This window comes from Furipterus horrens, unplaced genomic scaffold, assembly GCF_987537825.1.
Source record: "Furipterus horrens unplaced genomic scaffold, mFurHor1.1.pri manual_scaffold_6, whole genome shotgun sequence".
Classification (NCBI taxonomy): domain Eukaryota; kingdom Metazoa; phylum Chordata; class Mammalia; order Chiroptera; family Furipteridae; genus Furipterus; species Furipterus horrens.
The window spans coordinates 44,613,331-44,636,542 of NW_028327176.1; the positions used below are offsets into that span (position 1 = coordinate 44,613,331).

Sequence of the window (23,212 nt, forward strand, 5' to 3'; positions counted from 1 at the left end):
CTGTACTAAGATAACAAATGAGCTACATGTCAAACTAGTGATCACTATCTGTATTTTACTCAGTTGTTCTACTGCAGTGCAATTGCATTTTGTGCAAATGTTAAGTATACAATTTAAAAATATTTCTATGTAAAAATATTAAATTTTCATTAAATGCATAAAATGTGAAAATGCAACTGCCTCCTCCATTAAAAATATTCAAGAACTTCATAACTTCAAATCTGGTATTACAGGATAAACTGTATATAAGTTTACAGTATTATCACATGACTACTCCACTTTAGCCATTTTCATCTTTCAACCAATATTTAATACCAATAACAATTCTCTTCTTGAAACTGATTTTTTTACTTCTATGTTCTTATGGGTTTCTTCCTACCTCTGTGGCCCTCCTTCTTAGTCTCCATAGTTTTCTTTTCCTATGGTTCTTTACATAGTGGTTTTCTCTAGTATAATACATTAATTGCTAATATATTGTGTCTAATGTGATTACTAATACATATTTTTTCATTGGACTTAACCCTTTTAAAGAATAACTGCTATCCCTATTTTGATATCTGACACAAAGAAGCTTGCTAATGCCGAATGAATGGTTATACGTCTCTACACAATATGGTATGGTGGTTAAGAACACAGCTATGAAATTTTAGAAAGCTGGTTTCAAATCCCAGCTCATCACATTTATACAAAATTCTTTAACACTTAAAAGCTTCATGCTTCCTCGCTTCCTCACTATTAAACAATATAACAACAGTATCTTCATAACAAATTGTTGAGGGAATAAACTGGAGTTTTAAAAAGTACCTGGTCCAGTGTCTGGCACATGTTTACCCATCAATAAATATCTGAAATTATTATAAATTACCACAGATGCTTTTACAGTCAACTCCTTACTAACTAAGCTGGGAGTATTAGTAAGAGGCACTGTCATTAAGAAAATATTAAGCACTTCTACAAAATGAACAAACAATAAAAAATTGGAAGAGAGTGTGTGAAAAATACACATACCTCCTGATTTTTTTTCAGGTAAAGCAATCTTTCCATCTGATAGAGAATCAACAAGATCCTGAAATTCTGCAGGAACATCGGCTTGTTTCCAGCGCTCATTGTCTAAGAGGAGGCTGTTGAAAAGTAAAAATAAAGATAAACCTTAATAATATTTTAATGCCATTTCTTAGTTAAAAAGAAAACAGCCGAGAAAATACACAAGACTTTTATGTCTTTTAATAATAATAAAAACTAGAAATATGTTAAATTCAAGTACAGCTCATGCAATACAAGGCACTGAATTTTTACACAGTAATGACTGTTAACTATTGTTAGTACATAAGACTTCAAAGTGCTGAACACCTTAATAAATAGAAATCATTCATAAACAGTATGAATACTTTCAGAAAGTATTTCTCTTCTTATATCTCTTAGCCTAACAAAGAGAAGTGATGAAACATAATTAACTTCACTTTGAGTGGGAAAGGAAAGGCAATCTATTAAGGATCTTCCTGATAAATGCTTTAATGAAAATATACATTCTAATTCCACACTGAAAAACCAAGACAAATCTGCCTTTAATTAAAAAGGAAAGAATCTGTCAGGACTTTTGGTTGACCAATCAATTAAGTTTTTTCTTTTAAATACAATTGTGTTTTATAAAGAAAAAGAAAAAAAACTAAGAACAGAATGGACACAATTATGATACCTGAGCTTGGTTTTTCTCTCTTCATGAAACCTGTTTACAAATTTACTAGCTTGACTCTGAAGTGCTCCAAGTAACGACATGCTTTTTCTTCCACATATCTGTTCAGTTTCTAAAATGAATGTTTCCATTAATCTAGAAAGTGTTATGAATTCCGTGGAATTTAGCTTCTCAAGAAAACCATCCTAAATTTTAAAGATAACACAAAAATCATGACAGTTAGTATAACACCAATTATGGATGTGCTATAAAACCACTCAGTCTAACAGATGTTAATATTAATTATATTATTTTTATGATATATAATTATATTACTTCATAAAAATTATTTAAAAATTATTTCAATAAATTTTTCTAATACTTTAGTCTCAGAAATGGAACGTAAAAAGCTTAAGATGTCTAAATTTTATTCTGACCCATTAAAAATATATTAGCTGAAATAAATTCAGGTCGTTATATAAAAATTTCACAACACTGGAGTCCAACTAATTTTATTAATAAATTGACTAGTTATACACATATATATAAAACAGCATCATTAATTTCAAATTAATTATTAAGGCATATTTCAAAATAAGTCTTATTAAATCATTTATTTGAAAAGAATACTTGAATAAATTTTACTATTTCTCTTATTTGGTTTATTTTAACATCTCCCTAACAGACCATACCAGTAGCATTAACCTTATTAAGTATCAAAAATATAATATAAATTATGGGGAACATAGGGTAATAAACAGGTATATGATCCCAGATTTTGAAAAAATATTACACTGTATATTAAATAGCTAAAGCTTTATCAAAACAGCTAACCTTTGCTCTTGACATGAGAAATTTGACAGCTCGATCATGGCATATGTCTGAGGCACTATACAATAACTCCTGTATATTATTTGCCAGTTTTCCTAGTTCTAAGTCAGTTAATTTCATGTCTTCATTCACCCTGAAAATAATTAAAATAGATTAAGTTAGGGAAAATCATGAACACATTGTTCTACAAAGGTGACAGATCAATAAAAAATAAAATGCTATAAAACTCACATGTGAGGAAAAATTTGATATATCAAATACTTTTTTATTTGTGGTGAAGCATCACTTAAACGTGTCAAGACAATACAAATATATTTTACCCTGGTCTTATACAAGAATAATACTTTATTTCTACTACAGTATTTTTAATAGTTACATTCACACTCTGGTTGGAAATTTTGTAAGAACTACAGGAAAAAAAATTCTAGTTAAGTACAAGGTGATAGCTATAGTAGGTTGTGCACAGGTGTTTAGGATGACACAGTGGAAGGAAGGAAAAAGGAAGGAATGTTATTTCATGACAAACAGGCCCTCTGTTTACTTACAATTATGAATGATTGTTAACACTCAGTTGAACTAAATTAACATCTCCTGAGTACTCACTGTGTTTAAATGCCTGACATTGAAAGGGATATATTAGGTTAACTGCTCTCAAGGAACTTAAAATTGAGCAGGAATATTGATAAGATGTAATGCATTTTTTCTGTTTTAGAAGGAAATGTAAGACTTTCAGTTATTATACATTTTCTCCCAGGGCATACATAAAGAACACTGATTCCATGCCGACAATTCAATTTATCATGAACCAAGTTAAGTGCCTTATGATCATTTTCTCCCTCTCAGTTGAATTAAAATAATATTCAAAGATATTGAAAAGAGGCTCTGACATATATTAATTTGAAGCAAACCACTATGATAACTGGGTTAAGGTATTAAAAAAAAGTTATTTTCTGCTATCACTCAAATTTATAATATCACTAAATTTATTTACTAGTGCTTTAGACTAATAGAGGGATTGATATTCTTGAAGTACTCTCAGAAACAGTAATTTGTTTGGTTCTCACATTCTGAGGCAGGTATATAAATATCTACCTTATAGATGAGGACACTGACTCTTTGAAAATTTAAGTGACCAACCCAAAGTTACAAGATGAAGAGGGTAAAACTAGAATCCAGAATTAGTCTAATTTTATTTCAAATCTGCTAAGCTTCCTCTATTCCAACATTCATTTCTATATATAGATGATCCAGTGCTATACAAACTGCTTCAATTTCTAAGTTCAAATATACTATTAAAATAAAAATTTATTTTCTGAAGAACTTCTAAAATTTGTCCCCATGTTACAGCATGATTAAAAATTTGAAACTCTTTGCAATATACTACCAATTCACAAAGATATATATTTTTAAAAGCAAATAAAAACAATTCAAGTCCTTAAAAATATGGTGACAATTCAAAAAGCTGAGGTTTTTCTAAAATAATCATTTATTTGTAATTTTGCTTTTTAAACAGATTTTTAATTTTAAGTCTAATTGTATCTTTTTCATGTTAATAGGCAAAAAAAAAACAAACAAACAAAAAACTAACAACAACAACCCTCAATATGTTTCTGGGTATATAATGTAAAAAAGTCAAAGCAAGATCTCAAAGAGTATGCACACCCATGTTCAAGTACTAGCACCATTCCCAACAGCCAAGAGATGGGAGCAACCCAAGAGTCTACTGACAGATGAATGGATAAACAAAATGTTGTCCAAACATACATCGGAATATTATTCAGCCTTAAAAAGAAAAAAAAAAAAATTCTGAAACATGCTACAACATGGTTGAAAACATAATGGAGACATTGTGCTATGTGAAATAAGCTAGACACAGGAGGACAAATACTGTATGATTCCACTGATATGAAGCACCTGGAGCAGTCCAAGTCATGGAGACAGAAAGTAGAAAAGTGGTTGCCAGAGAGTGAGTGGAAGAAGAAATGGGGAGTTGTTAGGTATAGAGTTTCACTTTTGCAAGATGAAAAAGTTCTAGAGATAGGTTGTACAACATGAATATACTTATCACTACCGGACTGTACACTTAGAAATGGTTAAGATGGTAAGTTTTATGTTTTCTTCACCACAATTTAAAATAGCTTTTGTTTTTTTAAAAACCCACAGATTTTTCTAATCCTTTCCATTATCTTTCCTTTCCCATTCCCTGCCTGAGAAATTATTTATTCTTTTGTGCCCATATCTGCACTGCAATAAATTTACAAAATTGTAGATCATTTTGACAATGTAAGAAAATAAGGAAAATTTACCACTACAAAAATAAAATGTCAGACATCATTTTTGCATGTGCTGTATCCATGACACAATTATATACTGCAAAACACTGGATACAGGAATAGCCAAAGCCCTCATAAGAAGCAAGCAGTTAAGGTCACATGTATAAATATATCAATCCACTGTCTCTGTGGGTTGGGTAGTTTCCAGACATTTAAGTGTCTATGAAATATAGGAGAAACCATCTGAAGAACCTGTGTTATCATGCCATGAGAGCATGCAACTGGGGAAAGCCAGAGAAGCTTCAAGCTTCAAACTATAAGATGGCACCTGACTTAACAGAATCTCAAATACTATAGCCGACTGACTGCTTGCTATCTTTTAATATCTTCTCTCACTGCCACAATAACAGTTTTAGTTGATAAACAGCCAACAAGCTAAAGACTTTCTCAAGTCTCCCTTACAGCTAGATATAGTCATGTGATAATATTCTGGCCACCATGATATGAATGGAAATAAGTGCAAATCTGGACTGTGTTCTTAAAAAGAATATATGTATATAAATAAATATATGTGCAGGCAAAAGAGAACTAACAAATCTAAAATGTAAATGAATTTGCAGTAGACCAAGAATAACCAAGGCAATTTTGAAAGAAAAATGAAAGATGAGAAATTACTCTATCAGATATTAAGACTAATTAAAAAGCTATAGTGACTAAGACAATTTTACTTAATGGTACTGGTGCAAAGACAGGCAAATGAACAAAATAGAATCTAGAAACAGACTCACACATATATAATTTAAGGCACGAATGGCACTAAAGAGCAGTGAGTATGATAATCTCAACAAACAGCATGAGGTCAGAAATATATCCATGCTAAACACAAAAACCAATTCTAGATGGACTGCCGATCTACTTGTGAAAGGGAAAGCAACAAAGCTTCTAGAACATAAAGAAATATCATCAAGGTCTTAGGGTAGAAAAGAGAGTTCGTAAATAGGACACCAAAAAAAGCACAAATCATAAAAAGAATCACATAATTATATTAAAATTAAAAACTTTTTTTTTCATCAAAGATCCCAATAAGAGAGTGAAAAGTCAACCTACAGAGTGGGAGAAGATATTGCAATATTCACAACTGCCAAAGGGCTTGTGTTGAGATTACATAAAGAACTCCTGTTAATCAATAAAAAATAAAACAGTAAAAAGATTCTGTATGGTTAGAGAAAACATCATCAAAATGAAAAGGAATCCAACCATATAGGAAAACATTTTTGCCAATGATACCTCGGACAAGGGTTTGATCTCCAAAATATAAAAAGAACTCGGACGACTCAACACTAGGAAGACAAACAATCCAATTAAAAAATGGGAAAGCCCTGGCTGCTGTGGCTCAGTGGATTGAGCGTCGGCCTGTGAGCCAAGTGTCGCTGGTTCGATTCCCAGTCAGGGCACATGACCAGGTTGCACGTCAGGTCCCCAGTTGGGGGCGAGAGTGAGAGGCAACCATACAGTGATGTTTCTCTCCCTCTCTTTCTCCTTTCCACTCTCTCTAAAAATAAATAAATAAATAAAATAAATAAATCATTAAAAAAAAAAATAATGGGAAAGGACCTGAATAGATACTTCTCCAAGGAGGACATACAGATGGCCCATAGACATATGAAAGGATGCTCAACATCACTAGCCATCAGAGATGCAAATTAAAACCACAATGAGATATCACCTCACACAGGTAGAATGGCCACCATTAATAAATCAACAAACAAGTACTGGCGAGGATATGGAAAAAAGGGAACCCTAGTGCACTACTGGGGAGAATGCAGACTGGTACAGCCACTGTGGAAAGCAGTATGGAATTTCCTCAAAAAACTAAAAATGGAACTGCCTTTTGACCCAGCAATTCCACTGCTGGGATCATATCTTAAGAATCCTGAAACACCAATTCAAAAGAACCTATGCACCTCTATGTTCACAGCAGCCTTATTTACATAGCCAAGTGCTGGAAATAGCCTAACTGCCCATCAGTAAATGAGTGGATCAAAAAACTATGGTACATTTACACAATGGAATAGTATGCAGCAGAAGGAAAGAAGGAATGCCTACCTTTCATGACAGCATGTATGAAATTTGAGAGTATTATGCTAAGTGAAATAAGCCAGGTGACAAGAGACAAATACCATATGATTTCACCTATAAGAGGAACTGAATGAACAAAAACAAACTAACGAGAACAAGAGAACCAAAGACATGAAAAATGGAAGTCTGACAGCAACCAGAGGGGAGGGGCAAGGGGGATAATGGTGGAAAGTAGGGACTCGCTGTGGGAGCGGGGGTGGTCTGGGCAGAGGAGAGTAAAGGCAGAAAAATTGGGACAGCTATAACAGAACAATAAAATATTTAAAAAATAAAAGACAAATCAATAGAGAAGTGAACAAAGGACTTGAATAGGCACTTTATAGAAGAAGCTATCCAAACTAATGAATATATGAAAAGTAAGCTCTTACCAATCATCAGGGAAATAAAAATCAAAACCACTACACCTGTGGCATTCCTAACAGAATTACTTACATGTAAAAGACTGACAATACCAACAATGGATGAAGATTAGTTACAGGAACTCTTCTACAGGGCTGATGGGGTTGTAAATGAGTACAATCACTTTAGGAAATTAGCTAAATTGACCATTTATACACCTTATTCATTCCTAGGTATATATTCAGAAATATATAAATGGAAATGCTTATAATATGTGCACCAAAAATATATCTACAAGAATGTTCAAAATAATCCAAATGGAAATAACCAAATTTCATCACCAGGAAAGAATACACAAATTGTAGTATAGTCAGAAAGTGGACTATGTGTACACAAATAAACTACTGCTACTACATGAACTCAACCCTGGCTGGTTTGGCTCAGTGGATTGAGCGTCGGCCTGCGAGCTAAGTGTCGCTGGTTCGATCTTCCAGTCAGGGCACATCAGAGAAGGAAAACTCTGACTCCAAAAAACCTCCGCTGCCTTGCGGCATACCTCTTCAGGGGAAAGGCTAAGGGAGTAAACCCCGACAGAAAATCCGGAGCCGGAGTCCCTAAGGCGGTTCGATGTTGTAGTCAACACCGGCAACTCCTGCGGCGCACCTGAAACTAAGCTGTATTGACTCCGTCTTTCCCTTGGATCCTTCAGCTGCGAAGAGAGGGGGGGTCTGCTGCAGGGGCAACAGCAGACCCTCCATATCACCCTGCCCAGGCTCTGTAGCTTCAGCTTCACTGGAGAGGACACTCCAGCAACATCGCAAGATGTCGATTCAACACGGGAGGAGACAGATACCGTGTCACTCCCGAGTCGGACTGCACAGCCATTCTCGGCGGTGCAGATAGACTCTTAAGAAGCTACACCATCGTCTCTCGAGACGGACGGCTGCCGACGCCTACATGAACTTAGAAAAATAATATCACACACATGTTTAATAAGTGAAATTAGAAACAAAAGAACATGGTTCCATTTCTATAAAGTTTAAAAACCAGAAAACCAATAGCATCTGGGAACTGGTGGAATGAAGGCACAGTGGCAAGAGGGGCTTCTAGAGTTGATAAATGCTCTGTTTTTAACCTGGGTGGTGATTACACCACTGTATTCACTTTGTGATAATTAACTGAGCTGGACACTTGCAACTGATGTACTGTCCTGTATATGCATTATACTCCAATTAAAAAACTAAAACAAAAAAAGTAAGGTGGGTACTAACCCTTTGCCCTCTCCTTTCTGCTGCTACAGATGCAGGTGAGATGATAAAAACTGGAACAGACTCCTTAGACAAAGACAGATGCTATACAATGAGGATGGAAAAGTTGCATTCTCAGCTCTGGACTATCTACCTCTGAATTATTACATGAGAGAACCATAAATCTATATTGTTTAAGCTATAGAAGCATTTTTAAAAGTGTATTTTATTGATTATGCTGTTACAATTGTCCCAATATATTTCCCTTTGCCCCTCTCCACTTGGTACCGCCTTGCCCTCCAGCAATCTCTCCCCTTAGTTCATGTCCATGGGTCATGCAGGTTAAGTTCTTTTGCTTCACCCTTTCCTATACTATTTTTAACATCTCCCTGTCTATGTGTTCCTACCAATTATGCTTCTTGATCCCTGCACCATTTCCCCATTTCTTCCCCTCCTGCATTCCAGCTGATAATGCTCCAAATGATCCCAAAACCTATTCTGGTTGTTTGCTGTTTTTGTTTTTTAGATTCAGTTGTTGATAGTTGTAAGTTTGTTGTCCTTTTAATGTTCATAGTTTTGATTTTTTTTTCTTAAATAAGTCCCTTTAACATTTTATGTAATAATGGTCTGGTGATAATGAACTCCTTTAGCTTTACCTTGTCTGGGAAGCCCTTGATCTGCCCTTCCATTCTAAATGATAGCTTTGCTGGATAGAGTAATCTTGGTTGTAGGTCCTTGCTTTTCATCACTCTGAATACTTCTTGCCAGCCCCTTCTTGCCTGCAAAGTTTCTTTTGAGAAATCACATGACAAGTTTATGAGAACTTCTTTGTAGGTAATTCGTTTTTTCTCTTGCTGTTTTTAAGGCTGTTTTTAAGATTCTCTATCTTTCAACTTTGGCGTTTTAATTATGATGTGTCTTGGTGTGGTCATCTTTGGGTTCAACTTATTTGGGACTCTGTGCTTTCCTGCATTTGTATGTTTATTTCCTTCGCCACATTAGGGAAGTTTTCCTTCATTATTTTTTCTCATAAGTTTTCAATTTCTTGCTCTTCCTCTTCTCCTTCTGGTACCCCTATGATTCGGATGTTGGTACATTTAGAGTTATCCCAGAGGTTCCTAAACCTCTCTTCGTTTTTTGCAATTCTTGTTTCTTCTTTCTGTTCTGGGTGAATGTTTATTTCTTTCTTTTGCTCCAAATCGTTGATTTGAATCCCAACTTCCTTCCCATCACTGTTGGTACCCTGTATATTTTTCTTTATTTCACTCTGTATAACCTTCACATCTTCCTTTATTTTGTGGCCGTACTCAATCTTTTCTCTGAGCTCTCTGATCACCAGTATTTTGAATTCTGCATCTGATAAGTTGCTATCTCCATTTTGTTTAGTTCTTTTTCTAGGATTTTGTTCTGTTCTTTCATCTGGGCCATATTTCTTTGCCTCCTCAATTTGGCAGCCTCCCTGTGTTTGTTTCTGTGTATTAGGTAGAGCTGCTTTGACTCAGTGTCTTCATAGTAGGGCCCAATATAGTAGATGCCCTGTAGGGTCCAGTGGCATAGCCTCCCCTGTCACCCAAGCTAGTTACTCCAGGTACACCCTCCTCTTGTAGTTGAGCCTTGGTTGTTGTTGGCAGATCAATGGAAGGGACTTACCCAGGCCAGTCAGCTGCGAGGACTGGCTGTGACCACTGACCACCAACCTCTGCCCTCTGTGGAGGATCAGCTGTGCAGGGGCAGGGTGGTGGTGCTCCAACGTGGTCTGTAGCTATCTACTGGGTGCACTGGCCCTGGCGTTTCCTGGGTCGTGCAGGCCAAGATCAGTCCCACTGGTGTTTTGCCCAGGGTACGCTGCCTCAGCTATAAAGCAATCTGAGATGGCTGCTACTTGTGCTGGGCTTAAAGAGTCCCAGAAGCCAAGCTGGGAATCTAAGCTGGCTGCTGCTAGTGTCGGGCCTAAAGCTCACTGAGGCCAGCTGATGCTTGTTTCCTAGGATATAGGAGGCTGTGAAGCATGAACCAAGAACAGCCATTCATATGGGAAATCAAGTTGGGTGGGGTGGAGTCTCTGGGGATCTCCAAGGCAGGTCAAACAGTGTTAGCCAGAATGATGGAGTCTGATGGAGTCTCAGATATGGCACCACCTTGCCAGCTTTGTGGGGGAAGAGTTTAGAAAAGAGACAATGGCCTCTGCTCACCTTGATGCCAGACACTTCAGTTTCTCCCTGTATACCACTGGTGCATTTCAAGTTGCTATCCCAGTGCTGGAGTTCAGAGGGAGTGAGTGTGAGTAAGTGAGTCCGAGTATGGATTCCTTAAGATCAACTGTTTGGGGCTCTAACAGTTTCTTCCACTGACTCAATCCCCACTGGTTTTTGCAGTCAGAAGTTGTGGAAACTTACTTCCTGGCACTGGAACCCCGGGCTGTGGGGTTTGGTCTGTGGTTGGGACTCCTCACTCCTGAGATATTCCTCCCAAATTTTTATCCACCACACATGAGTGAGAGACCAGCTGGTTCCACATCTGTGGCCCTCGTACCCATCTTGATGGATGTGGTTTCTTTAATTCCATAGTTGTCAGACTTCCATTCAACTCAATTTCTGATGGTTTTGTTTGAAGGCTATTCAATATTTTAATTGTAATTTTGATGTGGTTGTGAGGAGAGCCATGTCTGCCTATGCCACCATCTTGACCAGATCCTCTATAGAGGTTTTTACATCTCTTTTAATAGCAGTTTTTAGACTGCACCCTAAACAATAAATGTGAAAATATTAGCCTGAACAGAAATTTTTTTTTATTAATCTGTAGGTTTTTTTGTATTTTCTTTTTGGTGGGAAGGGAGGTGTTATAGCTGACTTTATGCTGTAAATGCTACCTTTATAAGCTCCTGGGCCATAAAGTGACTTATGTGAAAATGAACAGAAGTACTGAACTCTTATTATTCTTAAGGTAATTAATTCCAATCTATATTCTTTGACCAGAAAGACTTTATTGGCTCTATTTTGTTTTCCTTCTTTCCATACAGAATATTGGGATAACTGGGGTTTGTGGAGTGGATGGTAATAATATATCAATCTTTCCTTGATTTTAATTGGTTCACTGTGGTTATTTAAGGTAGTGTTATTGTATTGTGGAAATATACACTGAAGTATTTGGAGATAATGGGACCTCAAGTCTGCAACCTATTGTCAAATGATTCAGAAAAAATATTAAAATGAGAGACAAAGAAAGAAAGAGGGGAAAGGACAGGAAGAGTGAAAAAGGAAGGACAGAAAAAAATAGGTCAATGTGGTAAACTGTTAACAGCTGTGGAATTGATATGAAGGATATATGACAGTGTTTTGTACTATTCTAGCAACTTTTCTGTAAATTTGAAATTTCAAAATGTTTTAAAAAGTAGTATTTAAAAAGACAGTGTGATCCACTTAGAAATTCATTTCTTTGAAAAATCAAAAATTATAAATTAAACAGATCTTCACTATATACAAAATACAAAGGTGACATAGTAGAAGAAAAATAAGCAAAGTAATACTGACTTGAGTTTCAGGACAAGTTCTGCCTCTACTGATTTTAAGTCATCTAAAATCTTTGAAATGAGGGCATTTAATCAAGTGGTTCCTTTCTAACTAAAAAATTCCGCAATTCACAATTACTTCCAAAGCTCATCTCCTTACTACCTTCCATACATTTTCAAAAAGATACACGTTTCATAAAATTATTTTACTCTTCTATAAATTCCAAAACCAAAGTTTACATGGTATTTCAATAAACTGAACAATCTTAATGAAACCATTAATGACTCAAAATCTTATTAAGTTGGCAGTAGTTACCATACTCACATAATGTCAACACCTCCTGGAGTAGCAGATGATGATGTCTGCTCTTTGCTGGATGAAGAATCAGTAGTACATTCTGGTTCAGATACCGAATCACTGGTGCAGGGCTCGCTATTTGGAGATGCATTTCTTTGAGAGGTAGTGTCAATTGCTATAGGAGTTAATTCACTCTCACTGAATGCATCACTTATAAATATGCCTTCATGGATTAAATAAGCCACCTCCGTGTCCAATGAATTATCTTTTGCAGCATTCTTCTGTTGCGAAATCTCCTCCAATTCTCTAGTTCTTTGGTTTTTGTCAAGAACTGAGAGAACAACACTGTGTATGATATTTAATGTTGCCTACAGGAAAACAAGATACGTTTTTAAAAGATTTTAAATATCCTGCACTTAAGTTTCCCAAAGTGAATTTTGTATATATACTTTTGAACATATTATAAATGAGCCGAGGTCATGCATGTAATAATTTCTACCAATCTTTTAATACACTGTGACTTGTGAAAAGGAACTGCTGAAGAGAAATGGGTTAGGAACAGACTTCTGTATTTTAATTGATTTTATAAATAGAAATCTCTCTAAATATATTGCAGATTTATCTAATCTCTTAGATAGGTTACACTAAATATAACTTGCCTGTCAGAGAATCATATTCATTGATTTGTTTGCTTAAAAGAGAAAAAAAAAATCAATATTCCTTACCATGCCTACCCCTATATCCATCTTTCTCTCATCATCTCATACCTTTTCTCATTCATTCATTCATTACTCTTCAGATATTTTAGTTCTCTTTCTATTCTTCTAAATTCTATTGTTCCCATCTCAGTGCCTTGTTGTTTCCTCTGCTTGGAATGTTCTTCACCTTGATCTTTGTATAAGTGTTTCCTTTCATCACTTGGTTCTTGCACAGTTACTTTCTCAAAGAGGCCTTCTCTTACTCTTCTCCCAGCACTTCATCCCATTACCCAGTTTTTAAAAGTTAAGTTCTTATTATCTTTTTAACTTTTTAATTCTAGGTCTCCTCTAGAGTGTTAGCTCTGAGATAGTGTAATCCTAATGCCTAGAAAAGTGCTAGGCACATAGGAGATACTTAATAAATATTGAAAGCTAGATGAGTTAAGAGTAATTTTATGTAAATTAAATCTTTATGAGCTATTAGAAAATAAGGGGCTACTTGCCTACTTTAACATTCATGGTTGCATTCTCATAATTTGTTGCCCCCTTTCTCAAAACTCTTGATTTCTTTTTCAAGATCTACATGGTTCTAGGAAAGCAGGCTCCAACTACAGGTCTTCAAAGACAGGAAAAGGGTCTAAGCTAGTGCAATCAGCATATGGAACCACTATGGTCTGAGCTTAAAGCAAAAGAAGATATATAGAAGACAAACTGAGAGAAATGCAGAGAAACAAAACCAAGGCTAGATAACATCATCAACTTTTCTATCAAACACTAAAGGCTTACCTACCTCTAAATATTTTTCAGTTATATAACCTAATAAATCCCCCTAATTAAGAGACTTTGGCTTATGTTTTCCTGTTATTTGGAACTAAGAGCATTCTAATGATACAAGAGCCCATACTGTATACAGCAGAGATTCTGTGCCTTCAAGGGCTACACTATCAAAATGCCTATTGATATTGCATATTTTTTCTTTCTCTTGATCAGTAACTTCTCTATTGTCACAAATTGCTCCTTGCTACAATCCACCACTGGTGATTTTAATCTCCACTACTGTCTCAATCTTTAATGGCTTATTTCCCCTTCTTTGTTTTGCCTTTCTTCTTCATTATGTCTCCATCTTGTTAATTTTATTTCTTAACTTTTTCCTTTAGTAAAAAGACTATATAAATCAGCCTAAACTATAGGGTATAGACAATAAACAAGAATTTTAATAAAAATTCAAAATACAATTAAAGGTAAAGACAAACAAAGTTGGAGGTCTCATAGTTGGAAGTCTGATTTCAAAAGTTACTAAAAGGTGCTGTTATCAAAATAGTGTCTTGTCATACTGGCATAAATACAGACATAGAGATCAATGGGATAGAATAAAGAACCCAGAAATAGACCCTCACATATATGATCAAATGATTTTTGATAAGAATACCAAAACCATTCAATGGGAAAAAGACAGTCTGCCACAAATGGTGTGCCCTGGCTAGTGTGCCTCAGTTGGTTGGAGCATCATCCCGTAAACTGAAGGGTCACAGGTTCAATTCCCATTAAGGGCGCATGCCTAGACTGAGGGTTCAGTCACTGTTGGGGGGAATGTAAGAGGCAAATGATGGATGTTTCTCTCTCTTTCTCTCCATCCCTTCCCCTCTCTCTAAAATCAATAAGCATGTTCTTGGGTGAAGATTTTTTTTAATGGTATTTAGAAAACTGGATACCCACATGCTAAAAAACAAAGCAGGGCCCTTTTCTTACACCGCATACAAAAATTAACTCCATATAGATAAAGGATCTAAAATAAGAGCTAAAGCAGTTAGCTTTTACAAGAAAACTAAGGGGAAAGCTTCACATTGAATTTGGTGATGATTTCTTGGATATGACACCAAAAACACAGGGAACAAAAATAAATAAATAAACCACATCAAAATTAAAAACTTCTGTGCACCAAAGGGTACAATCAACAGAGTAAAAAAAAAAGCAAGCCTTAGAGTGGGAGAAAATATTTGCAAATCATATATCTGATAAAGAGTTAATAGCCAGAATATATAAAGAACTCCTACAATAGAAAAACAACACCTGGATCTCACCTAATACAGGAGACTAAGGAACAACACAAACAAATGAACTAAACAGAACAAGGAACAGAGTAACAGTTATTAGAGGGGAGTGGGGAGGGAGAGAAGGGGGATAAGAAAGGGAAGGGTTTAGTCAAAGAACATGTATAAATGACTCATGGACATGGACAATGGGGGAGGATATGATTGAGAGAGAAGGGGTGGGCTGGGTGGGGCGGGAGCAATGGGGGAAAAAATGGGACAACTGTAATTGAAAAAACAAAAAATTTTGTCAAAAAATTAATTAATTAATTAAAAAAAAGAAAAACAACACCTGATTTTAAAATGGGCAAAGGAGATGTTTCTCTACAGAAGATATTTCTCTACAGAAGATATACAAAAACAGCCATTAGGACATAAAAAGATCAACATCACTAATCATTATAAAAATGAAAATCAAACCAAAAGGAGGTTTAACCTTTTAGCCATTACAATGGCTACTATCAAAAAAAGAAAAAATAATGAGTGTTGGCGAGAATGTGGAGGAACCAGAACCCTTGTGCACTATTGTTAGGAATATAAACCAGTACAGCTGCTATGAAAAATAGTTTGGAGGTTCCTCAAAAAATGAGACACAGAATTACCATATGCTCCAACAATTCTACTTCTGAATATATAGCCAAAAGAACTGAAAGCAGCCATGAGATATCTGTCCTCTCACATTCACAGAAGCATTATTCACAATAGTAAAAGGTGGGAGCACCTCAAGTGTCCACTGACAGAAGAAGGAATGAGCAAAATGTGGTATATACATATAATGAAATTCTGACATAGGCCACAAAATACATGAACATTGAGGACACTAAGCTAAATGAAATAAACCAATCACAAAAGGACAAATACTATATAATTATCCTTGTATGAGGTACCTAGAGTAGACAAACTAATAGAGGCAGAAAGTAAACAGTGGTTGCTGGGAGATGAAAGAAAGAGGGAAAGGGAAGTTACCGTTTTAACAGATAAAAAGTTTTAGATTTTTGAGATGAAGAATTCTGTAGACAGTGGTGACAGTAGCACAACAATGTGAATGCCACTAAACTGTACAATTAAAATGGTTAAGATAATAAATTTTATGTATTTTACAATTAAAAATTTCAAAAAATCAATATGAATTCTTAAATTATTAATAATCATTCAAATATAAATTTTTAAGCCCCCAACTTTAAAATTTTTTTTCTATATTTACACTAAAAAATATTAAAATGTTCTGGCTGAATTTTAAGTTTTAATTTCTTTTTTAAAATATAATTTATCTCATGCTAAAGTGACATATAGAATATCCTTTGTTTCTGAGAAATAAATATAAGACTGTAGGACAGTACATTACTAACTCTGGAGAATTAAATTAAGAGCTTCAAATAATTTATTCCTGTAATGTTGTAAAAACAATGTTAAAAACAAAACAACTTTTTCTGATCATAAAAGTAATACCTCTTTGTATAAAATTTAGGAAAAATAAAAAATAACAAATTTAAATCATATATAATCTTACCACCTAGAGATAACCACTAAAAAGACAAGGTGTCTCTTTGTTCTATGACAATGAAGAGATAAAAAATCTTTTAACATATCTGAAATCTTATTGTGTAAGTAGGTCTGTATCTTGCTTTTTCAGTGAATGGTATAATACATGCAATTTCTTCAATAATTAAAAATCTGCATGATATTCTATGGTAATGAATATACCAGGTATAACTTATTTTACCATTCTTCTATTGATAGACATCTGGGTTCTTTCCAATCTTACTTTTAACTTCTCCATGAAAAATGAACAGCTTATAATTAACATTATTTTTCAGCGAAATCATACCTTACAGAATCACAAACTTTTATCAAAGATAAAGCACAGTAGTTAAAGGTTATATACCACCTTCAAAGATGTCTTACAGAAATACTAGTTTAAGTGGCCTAAATGTGAAAACGAGAAATTACAACCACGACAAATCACTGTTCCCATACTGTATTTACATCAAAAACAGTAATCCCCCTGTTCTGCAGGGATACATTCCAAGACCCCCAGTAGATGCCTGATCCTACAAATAGTACTGAATCCTACATATACTATGTTTTTCCTATACATGCATACCTATGATTAAGTTTCATTTATAAATTACACAGTAAGAGATTAAAAGCAATTATAATAAAATAAAACAATTTTAACAACATATTGTAGTATAAAAACTATGTGAATACGACGACTCATTTTAGGGAATCCCTCGCTCAAGTCTTGGTATAGGTTCAGTACTTTCTGGTATAACACACTGCCATCAATTGAACACATTTTCTGTTCATGCCTTCCACCCACAAATTTACTGCCTTTTTCATGTTAGCTAAGCACTTATCATGCATTGTTGCCACAACTTTTGCAGTCTGATGTGCAGCAGCAAAACTAGCACACTTTTTCCTTCACAATTTCACTGAAAAAAGATTCAATCTTGATCTTAGCAACCTCAGCATCTACTTTTCCTTCCCTTCTTTATTAAGTCAAGAACTTTAACCTTTACACTTAAAAGAAGCACTTTATGGTTTTATTTTTGGCATTACCAAATTGCCAGCATCACTACTCTTGTGCTGTGGGGCCATTATTAAGTAAAATAATGGTTACTTGAACAAACACTGCAACAGTGCAAGAGTCAATCTGATAATCAAGATGGCTACTAAGAGACTAATGGGTAGGGAGCATATACAGCATGTAACTGCTAAACAAGAAATGATTCACATCCCAGGCAGGATAGAGCAGAACAGCATGGGATTTCATCATGGTACTTAGAATGGTGAGCAATTTAACCCTGTGAGTGCCAACATCGCTGTGAGTGATGCTGACAAATTTTCCCAGAAGTGCCAGTGTCACTCCCAGCGACTCTTTTTCCGATGGCTATAAATGTAAATAACAATGGAATAATTCGTATTTTATGTTTCCTTCTCTTTTTTTGTACCTCAGGTTATATATTGATATAATTTTTTTCTCATTTTGATCCAAATTTCAAATTACGCATGGCACTCAAAGGGTTAAAGTCGAAATGGAATATGCTGAGATTGCCACAAAAGCACTGAAAGCCTGCTTCCATTTCCAACATCCTATCTTTGTGAAGCAGGGTCTTCTGCAGTGACAAGAACCAAAAAGAGATTACAGAATAGACTGGACATAAGCTACACACTTTGGGTACCACTGTCGCCCATCACCCTCAGATGGGACCATCTAGTTGCAGGAAAACAAGCTCAGGGCTCCCACTGATTCTGCATTATGGTGAGTTGTAGAATTATTTCATTATATATTACAATGTAATAATAGAAATAAAGTACACAATAAATGTAATGCACTTGAATCATCTCAAACTATTCCTCTCCACCCATCTGTGGAAAATTGTTTTCCACAAGACCGGTCCCTGGTGTCAAAAAGGTTGGGGACCAATGTATTAAGAGCCCATGACACCTTTTCTTCAGAAAAATACTGTGTGATGTGTGTTCTTTTCCTTATACTGAGGGGACTAAAAGTAAGTGGTTTGACTAAAAAGATACAGTAATTAAATGTAATACATGATTCTTGATTGGATCCCAGGTTGAAAATGAAATAAAAACCTGCAATAAAAAACATTAGTAAAGCAATTTAAATATGAATTATACACTTAAAAATGTCATTATTATCAACACTAAATTTCTAGAAAAATAAAGTAGTTTGGGACAGATTTTTGAGTGTTTCACAAAATTGGACCTCTAGATACTCAAGAGATTTTCAAGCATCACAAAATCATAACAGAAAATATTGTATAACATTTAGTGCCAAGCAAGCATATTTCTTCTTAGTATCAAACAAATCATCTAAATTATAAAAAATATCAAAACACTCTAAAATACTCCAAATCTTATTGAAAACCAAGCCTCTTAGAAAAATTACAAAAACAAAGTGTTTTGTTCTAATTTGATTCTATGTATATTTATAAATCTAGAAAGCTGACTTTAGGGATATTCTGGATAAACTGATAATCACATAAGCTTACCTTAACTCTCTGTAGGAAAACAGTAAACTTAGAGAAAATATCCTTTAGCAGATCAAACCACTGAGGAAAATTCAACATTCTCATCTGATCTGCAAGCCTAAGGGGGAAAAAAAAAAATCAAACCAAAATAATGATTGTCTTTGGGCCAAATGATATATGAACAAAACCTACAAATTAAAGGAAGTTATACTAAATACTATCTAGTAACAAAAAAATTACGCATTTCATCTAGATACCTGATATCATAAAATTGAGTTCAAATCAATTAACAAACAACTCCTCCTTGTTTAAAAATCTCTAAGACTAGTCAAGTATACTGACTTATGAATTTATATAATTACACGTGAGCACAATTTATGACCACTGGATGAAAAGGCATAGGCAATCTATAGATTGCTTTGGGTAACATGGACATTTTAATGATGTTAACTCTACCAATCCATGAACATGGTATATGCTTCCATTTATTTGTATCTTCCTTAATTTCTTTCTTCAGTGTGCTGTAGTTCTCCAAGTGCAGGTCTTTTACCTCCTTGGTTAAATTTATTCCTAGGTGCTCTATTTTTCTTGTTGCTATAGTAAATGGAATTTTTTTCCCTATTTTCTCTTTCTGATACTTCATTGCTGGTGCACAAAATGCCATTGATTCCTGAATATTGACTTTATATCCTATTAATAGCATATTTCACAGATCTAGAACAAATATCTCAAAAATTTATATGGAACCAAAAAAGACCCTGAATAGCCTCAGCAATCTTGAGAAAAGAAGAACAAAGTAGAAGGGATCACAATACCCAATATCTTAAACTATACTACAAAGCCATTGTAATCAAAACAGTCTGGTACTGGCATAAGAACAGACACAGAATAAAGAACCCCAAAATAAACCCAGTGTCTATGGCCAATTAATATTTGACAAAGTGGGCATGAGTATACAGTGGAGTGAAGATAGCCTCTTCAATAAATGGTGTTGGGTGAACTGGCTGGTACATGCAAAAAAAGAAAGAAAGAAAGGAACTAGACTAGCAACTTACACCATACACCAGAATAAACTCAAAACGGATAAAAGATTTAAATATAAGTCCTGATACTATAAAAGTCCTAGAGGAAAACATAGGCAGGAAAATTTCATATACCTATGTAGCAATATGTCTGCCAATATATCTCCCATGTCAAGGAAAATAAAGGAAAAAATAAACAAATGGGACTACATTAAATTAAAGAGCTTCTGCACAGCTAAAGAAACTATCATCAAATGAAAAGGGAAGTGATAGTATGGGAGAACATATCTGCCAATGATACACTGGACAAGGGTTTGATCTCCAAAATATTTAAAGAACTCCTATGACTCAACACCAGGAGACAAACAATCCAATTAAAAAATGGGCAAAGGATGTGAACAGACACTTCTCCAAGGAGGATATACAGATGGCCCACAGACATATGAAAAGATGCTCAACATCACTAGCCATCAGAGAGATGCAAATTAAAACCACAATGAGATATCACCCCACACCTGTCAGAATGGCCATTATTAACAAATCAACAAACAAGTACTGGCGATGATATGGAGAAAAGGGAACCCTAGTCCATTGTTGGTGGGAATGCAGACTGGTGCAGCCACTATGGAAAGCAGTATGGAATTTCCTCAAAAAACTAAAAATGGAACTGTCTTTTGACCCAGCAATTCCACTGCTGGGATCATACCCTAAGAATCCCAAATCACCAATTCAAAAGAACTTATGCACCCCTATGTTCATAGCAGTACTATTTACGATAGCCAAGTGTTAGAAACAGCCTAAGTGCCCATCAGTAAATAAGTGGATCAAAAAACTGTGGTACATTTACACAATGGAGTACTACACTGCAGAAAGAAAGAAGGAACTCCTATCTTTTGCGAGAGCATGGATGGAACTGGAAACTATTATGCTAAGTGAAATAAACCAGTCACTGAAAGACAAATACCATATGATCGCACCTATAAGAGGAATCTAATGAACAAAATAAACTAATCAACAAAGTAACACCAGAGGCATGGTAACATAGAAGAGTCTGACAGTGGCCAGAGGAGAGGGGAAGGGGGATAGCAGTGGAAAGAAAGGGAAGGTATTAGTCAAATAATATGTATGAATGACCCATGGACATGGAAAACAGTGTTGGGAACTAACTGTGGGAGTGGGAAGTGGGATAGGCAAAGGAGGGCAAAGGGGGAAAATTTGGGACAATTATAATAGAATAAAAATAAAAAATGATTTAATAAAAAATAAAAATAAATTTATAAAAAAGAAAAGCCATAGAGAAATAAACAAATTTGGGGTTAAGGTGGAGAAAATATATTCTGAAATAGATAAAAATAGAAATATAACATCTCCCTTAATAAACTCAATAACCTACTTTTCTAATTACAAACTAAATAAGTATTTTTCCATATATGACATGGTGGCTAAGAGCATGAGCTTTTGGGCCACACTGCCTCGGTTCAAGTTCCAGCCCAGCCATTTACTAATTGTATGACTCCGGACAAGTAACTTAACCCCTTCATGTTCTAATTTTTTCAACATAGGGAAAGTAGCAGAACTTACCTTATATGGTTGCTGTGAATATTAAGTTAATAAGAACAATTCATGGTGCATAAAAAAGTGCTATGTAAGTACTAGCCAATATTGTATTAGTACACATATATATGTAATATATACTAGATATAATATTATACTAATTATGTATCACATTATATAATATATAATCCTATAGCTAATATTTTTACAGCTGACACTAATCAATTAACTTCAAGATAAAGAAATGAATGCAAAATAAGTTCCATAAAAATATTTTATAGTACTATAATGACTTATTACTCTAATACTGCTACAGCTTAGAGTTTAGTTCCCAAAGATACTCCTATACTTAAGATACAGAAAGTTCTCTGAGAAAATTCCCTAGGGAAGAAAAACAAATTAAAATAACTGACTCTCCCTATCTATAGGGCTTTAAACAGAGTCCCAATTAACTTAATTTTTCCAACTACGCTACTAGTGATTCCTGCATTATTAGGTTTGCTTCAACTAATTCTAAAACTAAGTTTTCACTAGGTAATCATGTGGAAATTAAAACTCCACAATCCTCATTCTATGAGTCTGACCTAGAGAAGTTTTACAAGTTGTCCATATGGCTATCCATATCTTAGGTCAGTTAACAGTTTACATATCTATATGAATAAGAAATCCATAATCATAAAATATGACTATTCTCAAAATAAACGAGTAGGGATTTCAAGGGTGAAATTAAAAGATTATAGACATGGCAATTCAAAATCCTGTACTCAAACTTCTCAAAAGTCAATTAGAAGCTGGGTTTTAATTATTTGACCAAATAATTTAAATTTAGCACTGCTATTCCTCTGAAATTGATTATCTTCAATTACCCGCCCCTCTCCATATATACACTGTGTCCTCTCTACCCTCTCTCTGCCCTGGAAGGCTGACCTGCTGGGCTTGGCCAATGAGACCTTACAAAAGATCAGAAGGAGGAAAGGTGCTTATAGCTCCATCTCCCCTTCCTAAGGGGTTGCCTTCCAGATAACTGCCTCCTTCCAGTGAGGATCACTTCAGCTACTGCATGTCTTTTTTTTTCAACCACTATATGTCTTTCTCCTTCTGAATTCTATTAACTGCTCTCTTCCCTTGTCCATGTCATCATTTCTGTGACCAATAAACCCCAAGCTAATATTTATACTTACTTCATAACAGCATCTGTGTCTAGCTCTTCTATTTGTGAAACTTTATTAATCACACACTGTAAAATTTAAGAAAAAAATGTCATTAATGTGAATTCTAAGTATTACATGTCATGTTCAATTGTATATTTAAAAGGGCTTCAATGGGCTATGAAGTTTTTAAAAAAAATTTTAAGTATTATTTTCAAAATACACCTAAAAATTAAATTAAATTAAAGGGCTCAATAACTGATAATTATTTTACCAGACTTCTCTTGCGTCTCTTATACATACCTCAAGGTGTTTTAAATACTTCAGCATTACCCTTATCCTATTAAATAATTATTCCAGATAATTATTCCAGAGAAGCTTGAACTGTATTAATTAAA

The 23,212-nt window shown here is 34.8% G+C and overlaps 1 protein-coding gene across 6 annotated transcripts in view; it reads right to left on the minus strand.

The window, feature by feature from the left end:
- VPS54 (VPS54 subunit of GARP complex) overlaps nucleotides 1–23,212 on the minus strand; it is a 130,808-nt gene that overhangs the window by 42,372 nt on the left and 65,224 nt on the right. For all 6 annotated transcript variants that reach the window (XM_090281381.1, XM_090281379.1, XM_090281380.1 and 3 more), the window contains 6 exons: nucleotides 22,848–22,903; nucleotides 19,112–19,208; nucleotides 12,335–12,675; nucleotides 2,507–2,636; nucleotides 1,697–1,878; nucleotides 1,009–1,121 (listed from right to left, as the gene is read on the minus strand). In XM_090281381.1, the coding sequence (XP_090137507.1) occupies nucleotides 1,009–1,121; nucleotides 1,697–1,878; nucleotides 2,507–2,636; nucleotides 12,335–12,675; nucleotides 19,112–19,208; nucleotides 22,848–22,903 (919 nt within the window). The remainder of the gene's footprint in view (nucleotides 1–1,008; nucleotides 1,122–1,696; nucleotides 1,879–2,506; nucleotides 2,637–12,334; nucleotides 12,676–19,111; nucleotides 19,209–22,847; nucleotides 22,904–23,212) is intronic.